This window comes from Cherax quadricarinatus, chromosome 81, assembly GCF_038502225.1.
Source record: "Cherax quadricarinatus isolate ZL_2023a chromosome 81, ASM3850222v1, whole genome shotgun sequence".
Classification (NCBI taxonomy): Eukaryota; Metazoa; Arthropoda; class Malacostraca; order Decapoda; family Parastacidae; genus Cherax; species Cherax quadricarinatus.
In genome coordinates this window covers 4,638,785-4,655,811 of record NC_091372.1, presented here as the reverse complement: position 1 = coordinate 4,655,811, position 17,027 = coordinate 4,638,785, and the positions used below count along the sequence as shown (strand labels likewise).

General features: G+C 43.1%; 1 protein-coding gene across 1 annotated transcript in view; it reads right to left on the bottom strand.

Annotated features, from left to right (window-relative positions):
- Nucleotides 1-13,685, bottom strand: part of hpo (serine/threonine-protein kinase hippo) — a 304,676-nt gene extending 290,991 nt beyond the window's left edge. Inside the window, exon 1 of the mRNA XM_070102292.1 lies at nt 13,454-13,685. Within this exon, the coding sequence (XP_069958393.1) occupies nt 13,454-13,494 (41 nt within the window). The 5' untranslated portion in view covers nt 13,495-13,685. The remainder of the gene's footprint in view (nt 1-13,453) is intronic.
- Between the last annotated feature and the right edge of the window lie 3,342 nt (nt 13,686-17,027).

The following is a 17,027-nucleotide window of genomic DNA, read 5'->3' as shown; positions in this document are numbered from 1 at the left end:
TTTCAACTACCCAATAATGTGGTCAGAAATTTGCAATTTGGCCAATTTCACGAAAATTAAAAAATATGACAATTTCAAAATAAGGTCCAGAATGAACAATGCAGGCATTCCTGGCTCTAAAATAACATTTTCTTTGTTCACCAGTCATGTCTCCAGGCCCCTCTGATATTACTCTTGCTTTCTATTTTGAGTTTTTATTCAAACAAAAAATAGAAGACTTACTATTATGCAGACTACTGCAATACTGTAATAATTGTATAAATAACATCAACCCATTCATGACAGCATATTAGTATGGCTAGTTGGACATTTATTGGACAATGACATCATTTGTTTACTTTTGAACATTGGCAAAAATCAAACATTTCCCCTACTTTGAGCTCCATTTCCAGGTTCTTTTTATAGTAAAATCAATCAAAATCACCTCTAATTCTATAATATGTTTTCCATTCTATCAAATGAGACCAAGAAAATGAGAATACAACCATAAATACTATACGAAAATAGACCACAAAGTCGGCATTTTAATTAAAAAAATGGTCGGAGTTTTTTTTTCTTATTATACACTGCGTGCTCCAGGATTTTTTTTAATATGGTGCACACTGACCACACAGACCCATTCTCTCACATGTGGGCCTACCAGCTTTCTCCTGCTTGATTTGAAGCCGCTAGAATTTATGAGTATATATACGCCAAACACGGTACCTCGTAAGACGTATATATACGGCCGCGACAAAGGGTTAAGGGTCAAAGGGTTAAGGTCAGCAAAGGCTGGTTTGAGAGATTTAAGAACAGTACTGGCATACACAGTGTGTTAAGGCATGGCGAGGCTGCCAGTTCGGACCACAAGGCGGCTGAAAAATATATGCATGAATTCCAGGAGTACATAGAGGCTGAAGGACTGAAACCTGAACAAGTGTTCAATTGTGACGAAACAGGCCTCTTTTGGAAGAAAATGCCAAAGAGGACCTTTATTACACAAGAGGAAAAGGCAATGCCAGGACACAAGCCTATGAAAGACAGGCTGACACTAATGTTCTGTGCTAATGCTAGTGGGGATTTCAAAGTGAAGCCATTACTAGTGTACCATTCTGAAAATCCCAGAGTGTTCAGGAAAAACAATGTTATGAAGAGTAAATTGTGTGTGTTTTGGAAATCTAATAGTAAGGCATGGGTCACGAGGGAAATTTTCGTCGAGTGGTTCAATGAAGTGTTTGGCCCTAGTGTGAAGGAGTATCTCCTGGAAAAGAAATTGGATCTCAAGTGCCTGCTAGTAATGGACAATGCACCTGCTCATCCTCCAAACTTGGATGACCTAATTTTCGAGGAGTTTGGGTTCATCGCAGTAAAGTTCTTGCCCCCGAATACCACTCCTCTCCTCCAACGAAGAAGAAGGTGCCTTCTTCAGAAATTAAAGAGATTTTTACTATGTGGGGTAAGATGGAAAGCTTTATGGAGAAACATCACCCTAACAAGGTTGTTGCAAGCTAGGTTGGCAACATGTACAGTGACAAAGTCTTGGGCCATTTTAGGGAAGTGTTAACGAGACACCAGAAACAGAGCTCTCTCCACAGTTATTTTGTGAGACAGGACTCCAGTGACTCTCCAGGTGGTCCTAGTGGCATTAAGAAACAGAGAAGAGAAGCAACCCCAGAAAAGCAAATGGTACCTGAGGTGTTGATGGAAGGGGATTCCCCTTCCAAACTATAAACAATCCACTCTCTCTCCTCCTCCAGTCTCCCATACACTAAGAAGAATCTCCAATAAAGGTAAGTGTTATGCTGTTAATGTTTCGTTCATCATTTCCCATTGTATTGTTTATGTACTACATGTATATTTCATATTAAAAAATTTTTTGTTTTAATACTTCTGGGTGTCAGGAACGGATTAATTGTATTTACATTATTTCTTATGGGGAAAATTGATTCGTAAATCGTAAATTTCATTTATAGTAATGGCTCCAGGAGCGGATTAATTACGAAAAAACGAGGGACCACTGTACGTCTTACGAGGTACCGTGTTTGACGTATATATACTCATAAATTCTAGCGGCTTCAAATCAAGAAGGAGAAAGCTGGTAGGCCCACATGTGAGAGAATGGGTCTGTGTGGTCAGTGTGCACCACATAAAAAAAATCCTGGAGCACGCAGTGCATAATGAGAAAAAAAACTCCGGCTGTTTTTTTTAATTAAAATGCCGAATTTGTGGTCTATTTTCGTATAGTACAGTGGACCCCCGGTTAACGAACTTTTTTCATTCCAGTAGTATGTTCAGGTGCCAGTACTGACCGAATTTTTTCCCATAAGGAATATTGTGAAGTAGATTAGTCCATTTCAGACCCCCAAACATACACGTACAAACGCACTTACATAAATACACTTACATAATTGGTCGCATTTGGAGGTGATCGTTAAGCGGGGGTCCACTGTATTTATGATTGTACAGTGGACCCCCAGTTAACGATATTTTTTCACTCCAGAAGTATGTTCAGGTGCCAGTACTGACCGAATTTGTTCCCATAAGGAATATTGTGAAGTAGATTAGTCCATTTCAGACCCCGAAACATACACGTACAAACGCACTTACATAAATACACTTACATAATTGGTCGCATTCGGAGGTAATCGTTATGCGGGGGTCCACTGTATTCTCATTTTCTTGGTCTCGTTTGATAGAATGGAAGACACATTATAGAAAAAGAGATGATTTTGATTGATTTTACTATAAAAAGAACCTGGAAATGGAGCTCAAAGTAGGGGAAATGTTTGATTTTTGCCGATGTTCAAAAGTAAACAAATGACATCATTTTCCAATAAATGTCCAACTAGCCATTCTAATGTACAGTCGTGAATAGGTTGATGTTATTTATACAATTATTACAGTATTGGAGTAGTCTGCATAATAGTAAATCTTTTATTTTTTGTTTGAATAAAAATTCAAAATAGAAAGCAAGAGTAATATCAGAGGGGCCTGGAGACATGACTGATGAACAAACAAAATGTTATTTTAAAGCCAGGAATGTCTGCATTGTTCATTCTGGACCTTATTTTGAAATTGTCATATTTTTTAATTTTCGTGAAATTGGCCAAATTGAAATTTTCTGACCACGTTATTGGGTAGTTGAAATTGGTAAATGGGCAGTTTCTTGTACTCAATTGATAGAAAAAATGGAGTTCTAAAGAAATAGCCATGCGTTTGGTCGACTGGAACAATGGAATTAGCCGAAAATAGGGCTCAAAGTGGGTGAAATCGCCGATTTGTAAATATCACCAAGGTCGCTAACTTTGCAAGGGCATGATTCAGTCAGTTTTCCATCAAATTTCGTTTTTTTGGTGTCATTACAATCCGGAAAAGATTATCATTTCATAAGAAAAAATAACTTTTTTTTTGAAATTTTGCGACACCAGGAGACACCTCAGGATTGGGGGTTGCGACAGTCAAGGGAGTGGAGGTGACCTGATTGGGCGAGCCATTGGTCTACGCCAGGGGTTGACATGGACCTGCCCCACATGGGCCAGTAGGCCTGCTGCAGTGTTCCTTCTTTCTTATATTATAATAATAATAATAATAATAATAATAATAATAATAATAATAATGGAGAGCTTCAGAATGCCACCAGTTCAGTGCACTGTTTACCTCAGTGTGGGAGTATTTCTTTCATGCTTTGCTTACATTTTTTACAGTCATTTGGCCAACTTTCATTTTTCTAAGCACGAGTCCTAAGAAAGTATGTGTAAAGGACAGTGTTGAGAAGAAAAAGAGGATGATTTCCATGGTATTAAAGCACGAAATCATAGATATACAAGCGAGGTGCGCACGTTTTGGGTTGAGGGGGAAGCAAGGGGAGCTGGCTCATAACTTGGATGTTGGATTGTAACTCAGAGCAAAAAATCGACTGAGCGACGGCTCGTATCTCAAAAACTCGTACGTTGGAACACTTGTAAGTCAAGGTTCCACTATTTAGTAAAGAAGACATTTCTTCACTAGTAACTCAGTCCTAAAGCCACAGTCCCAAGATGCCTTCTTCAATGTGTGAATTGTCTATGCTTGCCTTATTACCACAATCTGTTGGTATTAAAATAACAGTACAGTACTTGTACTATTCCCAAACATTATAGATACAAGATAGTTTACAGACTATAGAATTAAGATCAGTGATGTGCTGTTATTGAGTATTTGGAGAAGAGTGGACCATCATTGCCCCTTAAATAAGTTGGACATACTGACAGCCAGCTTAACAGAAATCACATGGATAACTATACAGGAGGGCCCTGCTTTACAGTGCTTCACTTTACAGTGGTTCATTAATGCAGTGGTTTTCAATTATACCCAAATATATTTTACTCACTATAAGCTACAGACAAAAATATTTTAAGTAATGTGTGTACTGTATATGCATTTTTTAGGCCTAGCTCTATGTGCATTTGAAAGTGAAAAAAGGCTAAGTTTCACTTTACAGCAGTAGCCTGGAACCTAACCTGCTGCACAAGCAGGCCCCTGCTGTATAACTGTTCCAGATTTGTACAGACTCACCACTTATAGTTAAGCACCCTGAATGTAAAATGAATGCCATTTAATAGGACATGCATGAATCATGATACTGTACCATATATGAATGTAGTAGAAGTTTGTTTTGAAGTGAATTAAACAACTAGTATCAGAAATATTTGTCATTAATAATGAACAACAGAGTTAGGCCTAAAAAATACATATACAGTACTCACATTACTTGCCTTAAAATAATTTCGTCCTTAGCTTATAGTGGGTGGTGAATATATTTATTGTAGGAAGTCTGAATAAATGAAGAATGGGTATAATTGAAAACTGCTGCATTAGCAAAATGCTGTAAAGCCGGGCCCTCCTGTATACAGGTGCAGCCAGCAGTAACAATATGGCTGATCAATCCTTGATCCACTGGGAGAACTGGTCTGGGACCAGGCCATGGGGTACTGACCCTTGGAAATGTGCTTCAGGTATCCTTCTGAGGGCTCAATTCTAAATTTCAAGCACATAAGTCCTCTTTGGCTTCACAATATTTCAACACACAGACTATACATCAAGTGTACCATGAAAACTGAATGTATTTAACCAACAGCATTTGAGAAGTCAAGATGAGCGATAATTATGAGATTCACATAAAAGTGTATCAGTCTCACGTGACATCACAGGGTGAACGTTTGGCATACTGAAAGTCAAACATGCGCTAGTTATGCTGTGTTTACCTCTGGAATGGCATAGAATTAAGGGCGATATGACTTAAGTGCACGAACGGAAAACAAATTAATAACGAGTATATTAATAATGTGCTGAAAATATTTAACCATGACAGGATTTGCAGCACTGGAATCACTTTGGGCAAATTTAGATTTAAAAAAGATATTAGGAACAAATACCAGAGTCCTAGAGTCATTGAAGCAAGAATTTTGGGTAGCTTTACAGAAGATAAATGGGTACATAAAATGTGGTTGTGTGTGAATTGGACCTATCTAGCATGGGCGAGTAGTCTGGCAGTGCTCTGCTCTCCTGTTCTTATAGTATGTAGTATAGCCATATTTTCTGCATTACAGGAAGTATACAATATGTTCACCCATGATGGGTAATACAACCACGGTTCACCCATGATGGGTAATACACATAAGGGGGATTACCAACAGACCCCTGGCAGTCTTCAAGCTGGCACTGGACAAGCACCTAAAGTCAGTTCCGGATCAGCCGGGCTGTGGCTCGTACGTTGGTTTGTGTGCAGCCAGCAGCAACAGCCTGGTTGATCAGGCTCTGATCCACCAGGAGGCCTGGTCACAGACCGGGCCGCGGGGGCGTTGACCCCCGGAACTCTCTCCAGGTAAACTCCAGGTAATACAACCACGGCTCACCCATGATGGGCAATACAACCACGGCTCACCCATGATGGGCAATACAACCACGGCTCACCCATGATGGGCAATACAACCACGGCTCACCCAAGATGGGCAATACAACCACGGCTCACCCAAGATGGGCAATACAACCACGGCTCACCCAAGATGGGCAATACAACCACGGCTCACCCAAGATGGGCAATACAACCACGGCTCACCCAAGATGGGCAATACAACCACGGCTCACCCAAGATGGGCAATACAACCACGGCTCACCCAAGATGGGCAATACAACCACGGCTCACCCAAGATGGGCAATACAACCACGGCTCACCCAAGATGGGCAATACAACCACGGCTCACCCAAGATGGGCAATACAACCACGGCTCACCCAAGATGGGCAATACAACCACGGCTCACCCAAGATGGGCAATACAACCACGGCTCACCCAAGATGGGCAATACAACCACGGCTCACCCAAGATGGGCAATACAACCACGGCTCACCCAAGATGGGCAATACAACCACGGCTCACCCAAGATGGGCAATACAACCACGGCTCACCCAAGATGGGCAATACAACCACGGCTCACCCAAGATGGGCAATACAACCACGGCTCACCCAAGATGGGCAATACAACCACGGCTCACCCAAGATGGGCAATACAACCACGGCTCACCCAAGATGGGCAATACAACCACGGCTCACCCAAGATGGGCAATACAACCACGGCTCACCCAAGATGGGCAATACAACCACGGCTCACCCAAGATGGGCAATACAACCACGGCTCACCCAAGATGGGCAATACAACCACGGCTCACCCAAGATGGGCAATACAACCACGGCTCACCCAAGATGGGCAATACAACCACGGCTCACCCAAGATGGGCAATACAACCACGGCTCACCCAAGATGGGCAATACAACCACGGCTCACCCAAGATGGGCAATACAACCACGGCTCACCCAAGATGGGCAATACAACCACGGCTCACCCAAGATGGGCAATACAACCACGGCTCACCCAAGATGGGCAATACAACCACGGCTCACCCAAGATGGGCAATACAACCACGGCTCACCCAAGATGGGCAATACAACCACGGCTCACCCAAGATGGGCAATACAACCACGGCTCACCCAAGATGGGCAATACAACCACGGCTCACCCAAGATGGGCAATACAACCACGGCTCACCCAAGATGGGCAATACAACCACGGCTCACCCAAGATGGGCAATACAACCACGGCTCACCCAAGATGGGCAATTCAACCACGGCTCACCCAAGATGGGCAATTCAACCACGGCTCACCCAAGATGGGCAATTCAACCACGGCTCACCCAAGATGGGCAATTCAACCACGGCTCACCCAAGATGGGCAATTCAACCACGGCTCACCCAAGATGGGCAATACAACCACGGCTCACCCAAGATGGGCAATACAACCACGGCTCACCCAAGATGGGCAATACAACCACGGCTCACCCAAGATGGGCAATACAACCACGGCTCACCCAAGATGGGCAATACAACCACGGCTCACCCAAGATGGGCAATAAAACCACGGCTCACCCAAGATGGGCAATACAACCACGGCTCACCCAAGATGGGCAATACAACCACGGCTCACCCAAGATGGGCAATACAACCACGGCTCACCCAAGATGGGCAATACAACCACGGCTCACCCAAGATGGGCAATACAACCACGGCTCACCCAAGATGGGCAATACAACCACGGCTCACCCAAGATGGGCAATACAACCACGGCTCACCCAAGATGGGCAATACAACCACGGCTCACCCAAGATGGGCAATACAACCACGGCTCACCCAAGATGGGCAATACAACCACGGCTCACCCAAGATGGGCAATACAACCACGGCTCACCCAAGATGGGCAATACAACCACGGCTCACCCAAGATGGGCAATTCAACCACGGCTCACCCAAGATGGGCAATTCAATCACGGCTCACCCAAGATGGGCAATTCAACCACGGCTCACCCAAGATGGGCAATTCAACCACGGCTCACCCAAGATGGGCAATTCAACCACGGCTCACCCAAGATGGGCAATACAACCACGGCTCACCCAAGATGGGCAATACAACCACGGCTCACCCAAGATGGGCAATACAACCACGGCTCACCCAAGATGGGCAATACAACCACGGCTCACCCAAGATGGGCAATACAACCACGGCTCACCCAAGATGGGCAATACAACCACGGCTCACCCAAGATGGGCAATACAACCACGGCTCACCCAAGATGGGCAATACAACCACGGCTCACCCAAGATGGGCAATACAACCACGGCTCACCCAAGATGGGCAATACAACCACGGCTCACCCAAGATGGGCAATACAACCACGGCTCACCCAAGATGGGCAATACAACCACGGCTCACCCAAGATGGGCAATACAACCACGGCTCACCCAAGATGGGCAATACAACCACGGCTCACCCAAGATGGGCAATACAACCACGGCTCACCCAAGATGGGCAATACAACCACGGCTCACCCAAGATGGGCAATACAACCACGGCTCACCCAAGATGGGCAATACAACCACGGCTCACCCAAGATGGGCAATACAACCACGGCTCACCCAAGATGGGCAATACAACCACGGCTCACCCAAGATGGGCAATACAACCACGGCTCACCCAAGATGGGCAATACAACCACGGCTCACCCAAGATGGGCAATACAACCACGGCTCACCCAAGATGGGCAATACAACCACGGCTCACCCAAGATGGGCAATACAACCACGGCTCACCCAAGATGGGCAATACAACCACGGCTCACCCAAGATGGGCAATACAACCACGGCTCACCCAAGATGGGCAATACAACCACGGCTCACCCAAGATGGGCAATACAACCACAGCTCACCCAAGATGGGCAATACAACCACGGCTCACCCAAGATGGGCAATACAACCACGGCTCACCCAAGATGGGCAATACAACCACGGCTCACCCAAGATGGGCAATACAACCACGGCTCACCCAAGATGGGCAATACAACCACGGCTCACCCAAGATGGGCAATACAACCACGGCTCACCCAAGATGGGTAATACAACCACGGCTCACCCATGATGGGTAATACAACCACAGCTCACCCAAGATGGGTAATACAACCACGGCTCACCCATGATGGGTAATACAACCACGGCTCACCCAAGATGGGTAATACAACCACGGCTCACCCAAGATGGGTAATACAACCACGGCTCACCCAAGATGGGCAATACAACCACGGCTCACCCAAGATGGGCAATACAACCACGGCTCACCCAAGATGGGTAATACAACCACGGCTCACCCAAGGTGGGTAATACAACCACGGCTCACCCATGGTGGGTAATACAACCACGGCTCACACATGATGGGTAATACAACCACGGCTCACCCATGATGGGTAATACAACCACGGCTCACCCATGATGGGTAATACAACCACGGCTCACCCATGATGGGTAATACAACCACGGCTCACCCATGATGGGTAATACAACCACGGCTCACCCATGATGGGTAATACAACCATGGCTCACCCATGATGGGTAATACAATCACGGCTCACCCATGATGGGTAATACAACCATGGTTCATCCATGATGGATAATACAGCCAAGGTTCAGCCATAACTGAAATACAACCAAGGTTCAGCCATAATAAGTAATACAACCAAGGTTCAACAATAATAAGCAATGCACTCAAGGTTCAACAATAACAAGTACAGTAGACCCTCGGTTATTGGCCGTTCCGGATATCAGCCAATTCAGTTTTCGCCCACTTTTTTTGGCCTAAATTCTATCCTGCTTATTTGCCGTTATTTCGGAGATCAGCTGTATTGGACGTGTCCACCCACCGCTCCGCCGGGTTCGGAAGTCAGTCTGGGTGTGTCTCTGGGTGAGTGAGGAAGCCTCTGCGCATTCATCCAAACATTTTGCTATAATCCATTGTTTTTTGTGGTTACTGATTGAGTGCAACTGCGAAATAAGTAACCATGGGCCGAAAGAAAGTTCCTAGTAAAGTTCCTTTGGTAAAGAAAGTGAGAAACACAATAGAATTCAGGGCAGGCAGACATAGTGGCAAGGAGTGTAGCAGGCATGCAAGGAGTGTAGCAGGAAGGCAGGGAGTGTAGCAGGCATGCAGGGAGTGTAGCAGGCAGGGAGTGGGCAGTTTTTTGTGTGACAGGGGTACAGTGACTCAAGCTGGTGCTAGTGGCAGTAAAAGACAAAGAAAGGAAGTAACCCCTCTTCGCCTTCTTCCACATGCCAACGAGCCTTCAATAAAGGTATGTAATGTTAATTTATTAGTAAAATTAGTGCTTTTTATTTTTTCTCATTGTTTTGTGTAAAACTATAGTTAATCTTTAAAAATGTATTTTTTGTTAATATTTTTGGGTGTCTGAAGCAGATTATTTACATTAATTCTTATGAGAAATATTATTTCGGTTTTTGGTCATTTTGGATTTAGGCTGACCTGGAACAGATTACAGCCGATAACTGAGGGTCCATTGTAATACAACCAAGGTTCAACAATAATAGGCAATACCATCAAGGTTCAACAATAATAGGCAATACCACCAAGATTCAACAATAACAGGCAATACAACCAAGGTTCATCAACAACAGGCAATACAACCAAGGTTCAACAATAAGACAATACAACCAAAGTTCAACAATAATAGGCAATACCACCAAGGTTCAACAATAATAGGCAATACCACCAAGGTTCAACAATAATAGACAATACAACAAAGGCTCAACAATAATAGGCAATACTACCAAGGTTCAACAATAATAGGTAATACCACCAAGGTTCAACAATAATAGGCAATACCACCAAGGTTCAACAATAACAGGTAATATCACCAAGGTTCAACAATAACATGCAATACCACCAAGGTTCAACAATAATAGGCAATACCACCAAGGTTCAACAATAATAGGCAATACCACCAAGGTTCAACAATAACATGCAATACCACCAAGGTTCAACAATAATAGGCAATACCACCAAGGTTCAACAATAACATGCAATACCACCAAGGTTCAACAATAACGGTTTTTGGTCATTTTGGATTTAGGCTGACCTGGAACAGATTACAGCCGATAACTGAGGGTCCATTGTAATACAACCAAGGTTCAACAATAATAGGTAATACCATCAAGGTTCAACAATAATAGGCAATACCACCAAGATTCAACAATAACAGGCAATACAACCAAGGTTCATCAACAACAGGCAATACAACCAAGGTTCAACAATAAGACAATACAACCAAAGTTCAACAATAATAGGCAATACAACCAAGGCTCAACAATAATAGGCAATACCACCAAGGTTCAACAACAATAGGCAATACAACAAAGGCTCAACAATAATAGGCAATACCACCAAGGTTCAACAATAATAGGTAATACCACCAAGGTTCAACAATAACATGCAATACCACCAAGGTTCAACAATAACAGGTAATATCACCAAGGTTCAACAATAACATGCAATACCACCAAGGTTCAACAATAATAGGCTATACCACCAAGGTTCAACAATAACAGGTAATATCACCAAGGTTCAACAATAACATGCAATACCATCAAGGTTCAACAATAATAGGCAATACCACCAAGGTTCAACAATAACAGGTAATATCACCAAGGTTGAACAATAACATGCAATACCACCAAGGTTCAACAATAATAGGCAATACCACCAAGGTTCAACAATAACAGGTAATATCACCAAGGTTCAACAATAACAGGTAATATCACCAAGGTTCAACAATAACATGCAATACCACCAAGGTTCAACAATAACAGGTAATATCACCAAGGTTCAACAATAACAGGCAATACCACCAAGGTTCAACAATAACATGCAATACCACCAAGGTTCAACAATAACATGCAATACCACCAAGGTTCAACAATAATAGGCAATACCACCAAGGTTCAACAATAACAGGCAATACCACCAAGGTTCAACAATAACATGCAATACCACCAAGGTTCAACAATAACAGGTAATATATTGAAGGTTCAACAAAGCCAAGTGATGAAGCTCCAAGGATCAAAACATCTAGTATGTCTTAGTGTTTGCTCAGGTGCCTTTTTAAGCTGCTTGTCTATATCAGTTACAAAGAATTATACCAAGTGTTACCTGTAACAGATAGTATAATCCAGACTCTGCCACAACTCATTAGGATTGGAAATAATCAGTACATTCCAAAATCAGCAGTCAGAAAGCCTATAGGATCCTCAGCATTTTGGTCTAAATACAAATTAGTAAGTTTATTTTGGCACAGGTATACATAATATAATTATCATACAGTGTAAATTACTCAGGATAACCAAAAAAAAAAGTCAGACAATATGACTTATTTCCCCTGGGGTCCTTGATTTCCATTAAGAACTCCAATGGAAATAAATAACTTCGACTTTTTTTTTTTTTTTGGGGGGGGGGGCTATCCTGAGTGTTTTACCCATGTTACTATACAAGACAATTGTAATCACTCAAAAATCTTACATGAATAAACTTGTGAAAACAGTAACACTAGGAAGAGACCCAACATTATTCAATGAAAGTAACACATAACTGGTAAACCAACCAGCTTAAAAGAAAATGATAAAATGGTTAAACCCACAGGATATACAGATTATTATTATTATTAAAATCACAGGGAAGCGCTAAACCCGTAAGGTTATACAGCGCATGTGGGGGGATGGAAGGTATTCAGGTTCAATTCAGGGAACTGGAGCACAGATTCAATTCCCTAGATCAAGAGCCCCTCACCAGCATCACAGGATATACAGAGGTATATATGCATCTCAGTATATATATGTTGAAAGTTTACTTTAATCCATTTTAAGGATTAAAATATTCTTTCTGGCAGTGAAAAGATTGTGTAAGCAGCCTAAATTATTCTCAAGTAGTTGATAGGCTTGAAACTCCATTATCTATAGAATTACTTAATTTCTGCCATGAAAACCAAGTCTCAGACCAGCCAGACCACAAAAGTAACCTAACACACAAGACAACCCAAGATAACACGAGTGAAACAACGGAGATAACCAGCAGACCATCCTAGAACCAACCAGTTCCAACCAAGAGACTAAACTGGCACAACCCAATTTCTACCATTAAAACGGCCAGGTTGAGACCCAACCAGGCAACAACAGCAAGATTAACAAGCAAGACAACTCAAGAACACCTGATGAAAACAACTGAGATAACCAACAGATGAAGCACCTCCAAACAGGAAGCTAAAACAGAAGAACCACCTAGTTGCCACCGTGAAAACCAGCAGGTTGAGAGTCAACCAGTCAGGTTAAGACCCAACCAAAAAGTAAGTAAGTTTATTCAGGTATACACAAATACAGTAGGCAAGACAACCCAAGATCACCCGATCGAAACAGCGGAGATAACCGGCAGATCAACCACCTCCAAACAGGAGACTAAAACTACAGAACCACCTAGTTCCCACCGTTAAAACAGTAAGATCCAGACCACAACAGTGAGGACCAAAACAAACCGTTGGCGGCTAGCTAGGACTCACCTCTTGTTCTCCGAGGTCTCCTTGTTCTCCAGGCTGGTCATCTTGGCCTCCACCCTCCTGACGGTGCCGCAACAAGCCGCTCAAAAAACCTCTGCCCTTCACACACCCGGCGGACCCATTGAAAGCACAGTGCTGCCTTTTTCTCCTTATCATAACATGGTAGGCAGACAAACACTAACTTCTGCAGTGATTACCCACAATACACTGCTGGGGGAGGCAAGTGACGGGGGATGAGCGCCTCTTTACCCCCTTCCCCTTCCCCTTGCCAGGGGTTACATAGTAAGTTTATTCAGGTATACACAAATACAGTTACATAGATAATCATACATAGCAGCATATCTGTGGAGAACCTGGGATAACACAAAAAAAGTCAGTGAGTTATTTCCATTGGAGTCCTTGTAATATCTTCTTATTTAACCCTTAAAAGTAAGTAAGTTTATTGAGGCACAGGTATACATACGTAAAATTATAATATATAGTGTAAATTACCTAGGATAACCTAAAAGTCAGTGACTTATTTCCAATAGGGTTCTTGTACAAGTATAAATACAAATCTTCCTTTTTACATTTCCACGCTCCATGGGATATTACCCCATTCCAAACCACTATATTCCTCCCTTTTCCCACAAAAACACTTATTAAATCACAAACAAAGTATCGTTTTGAAGCCAGGCAGGATGCCTTAGGCTATACTGATAACTTAGTCACACTCTTTCACAAATTATTTACGTTGATGGTTATGTTCACCAGTGTACTAGTGGTAATGCTGCTGCTGTCAGTGATGGCTCTCTTAAAGAAACTGTAGCACGCATTAATAACTGAGCCTGGTTGATCAGGCCCTGATCCACCATCAGGCCTGGTCACAGACCGGGCAGCGGGGGCGTTGACCCCCGAAATCCTCTCCAGGTACACTACCCTTCAGACAGAACTGTTTGCCATATTCCTTGCACTCAAAAGCGTCCACGTATCTGAAGTTGACACTAATTGTAACTGATTCTCTATCATCCATAAATACTCTAAACTCCTGAAGTATAAACTGTGTCATACTTGTGTCAGAAGCCAGACACAGGTAAAGTAGGACTGTGGACAGGAGTCAGAGTGTACATGATGTGGATTCCATCTGTTGGTCTTCAGATGCATGATACAACTGATGAATTGGCTAAGTTATATATATGCATTCAAAGAGAGAGTAGATTTACAATCTTGGACTGTCAGTTAGCAGTTTGAGAACAATAAAAAGAACTTAACTGGACTTAATTGACCTAAGACTCAGGGAGACTGACACCAGTCAAGAAGACTGGCACCAGTCAAGGAGACTGACACCAGTCAAGGAGACTGACACCAGTCAAGGAGACTGGCACCAGTCAAGGAGACTGGCACCAGTCAAGGAGACTGGCACCAGTCAAGGAGACTGGCACCAGTCAAGAAGACTGACACCAGTCAGTCCATCTATCAAGCAGGAGGAGCCACATGTCTATGGTTCATCCAACATAATAATCAGACACTTGGATGTCACTATTGGCCGGCTCCGTCTGGGTTACAAGTATCTTTGGCAGGTTAAATCACCACCACCAGATGTACACTAAATGTAAACTTTGTCAGATGGACTATTGTCATACCTTGTGTCATTATGTACTGGAATGTGACAAAATTGATGAATTCAGAGACAACACATTTAGAAAAGTTTAATTAATGTCAAAGTATTTTATCCACAGTGGTATATTACAGACCATTCTGGAAAAATACTCTGACTTTGTCCGGAATTCTCTCCAGGTACACTGTGAATAAAACAGTGTGTGTGTGTACTCATCTAATTGTACTCACGTAATTGTGGTTGCAGGGATCGAGACTCAGCTCCTGGCCCCGCCTCTTCACTGATCGCTACCAGATCCTCTCTCTCTCTCTCTACTTCCTGAGCTGTCATACCTCGTCTTAAAGCTATGTATGGTTCCTGCTTCCACTACATCACTTGCTAGGCTATTTCACTTCCTGACAAATCTATGACTAAAGAAATACTTCCTAACATTCCCGTGATTCATCTGAGTCTTTAGTTTTCAATTGTGACCCCTTGTTTCTGTGTCCCCTCTCTGGAACATCCTGTCTCTGTCCACCTTATCTATTCTACGCAGTATTTTGCATGTCGTTGTGTGAGTTTGTGTGTATGTGTGTGTGTGTGTGTGTGTGTGTGTGTGTGTGTGTGTGTGTGTGTGTGTGTGTGTGTGTGTGTTTGTGTGTGTACTCACCTATTTGTACTCACCTATTTGTGGTTGCAGGGGTCGAGTCCTAGCTCCTGTGTGTGTGTGTGTGTGTGTGTGTGTGTGTGTGTGTGTGTGTGTGTGTGTGTGTGTGTGTGTGTGTGTACTCACCTATTTGTACTCACCTATTTGTGGTTGCAGGGGTCGAGTCCTAGCTCCTGGCCCCGCCTCTTCACCGGTTGCTACTAGACCCTCTCTCTCCCCGCTCCATGAGCTTTATCAAACCTCGTCTAAAACTGTGTATGGTTCCTGCCTCCACTACGTCATTTTCTAGGCTATTCCACTGCCTTACAACTCTATGACTGAAGAAATACTTCCTGAAGAAATACAATGTGTGTGTGTGTGTGTGTGTGTGTGTGTGTGTGTGTGTGTGTGTGTGGTGTGTATGTGTGTGTATGTGTGTGTGTGACCAAATTAATGTTTGCATAAATAACTCATTATGATTGTGACCTGTGGAAAATTGCATTTATCTGAATGTAACTAATTACGTACATAACAGTAAATGATAACAAAGATAATTATTATTTATCAATGTTACATAGACAAGTAGGAATTTGGGACACCTAGGTCGCAAAAAATGTCCCCCTTCGATACCTACCACTGTCATAACCACAAATTGCTCTGGACCTATTAATTAAATGAAATATACACACCAGGAATACTGGTAAATATATAAATTTGTGGACTGTATATTAAAAATAATAAATGGTTATATATATACACAATTACACCTGGAGTTTACCTGGAGAGAGTTCCGGAGGTCAACGCCCCCGCGGCCCGGTCTGTGACCAGGCCTCCTGGTGGATCAGAGCCTGATCAACCAGGCTGTTACTGTTGGCTGCACACAAACCAACGTACGAACCACAGCCCGGCTGGTCAGGAACCGACATAACAGAAGGAAAATATATCTTAATATCACTCACTAACAGAACACAGAGAGTAGTCGTCAACAGAGTAAAGTCCGAGGCAGCTACGGTGAAAAGCTCTGTTCCACAAGGCACAGTACTAGCTCCCATCTTGTTCCTCATCCTCATATCCGACATAGACAAGGATGTCAGCCACAGCACCGTGTCTTCCTTTGCAGATGACACCCGAATCTGCATGACAGTGTCTTCCATTGCAGACACTGCAAGGCTCCAGGCGGACATCAACCAAATCTTTCAGTGGGCTGCAGAAAACAATATGAAGTTCAACGATGAGAAATTTCAATTACTCAGATATGGTAAACATGAGGAAATTAAATCTTCATCAGAGTACAAAACAAATTCTGGCCACGAAATAGAGCGAAACACCAACGTCAAAGACCTGGGAGTGATTAT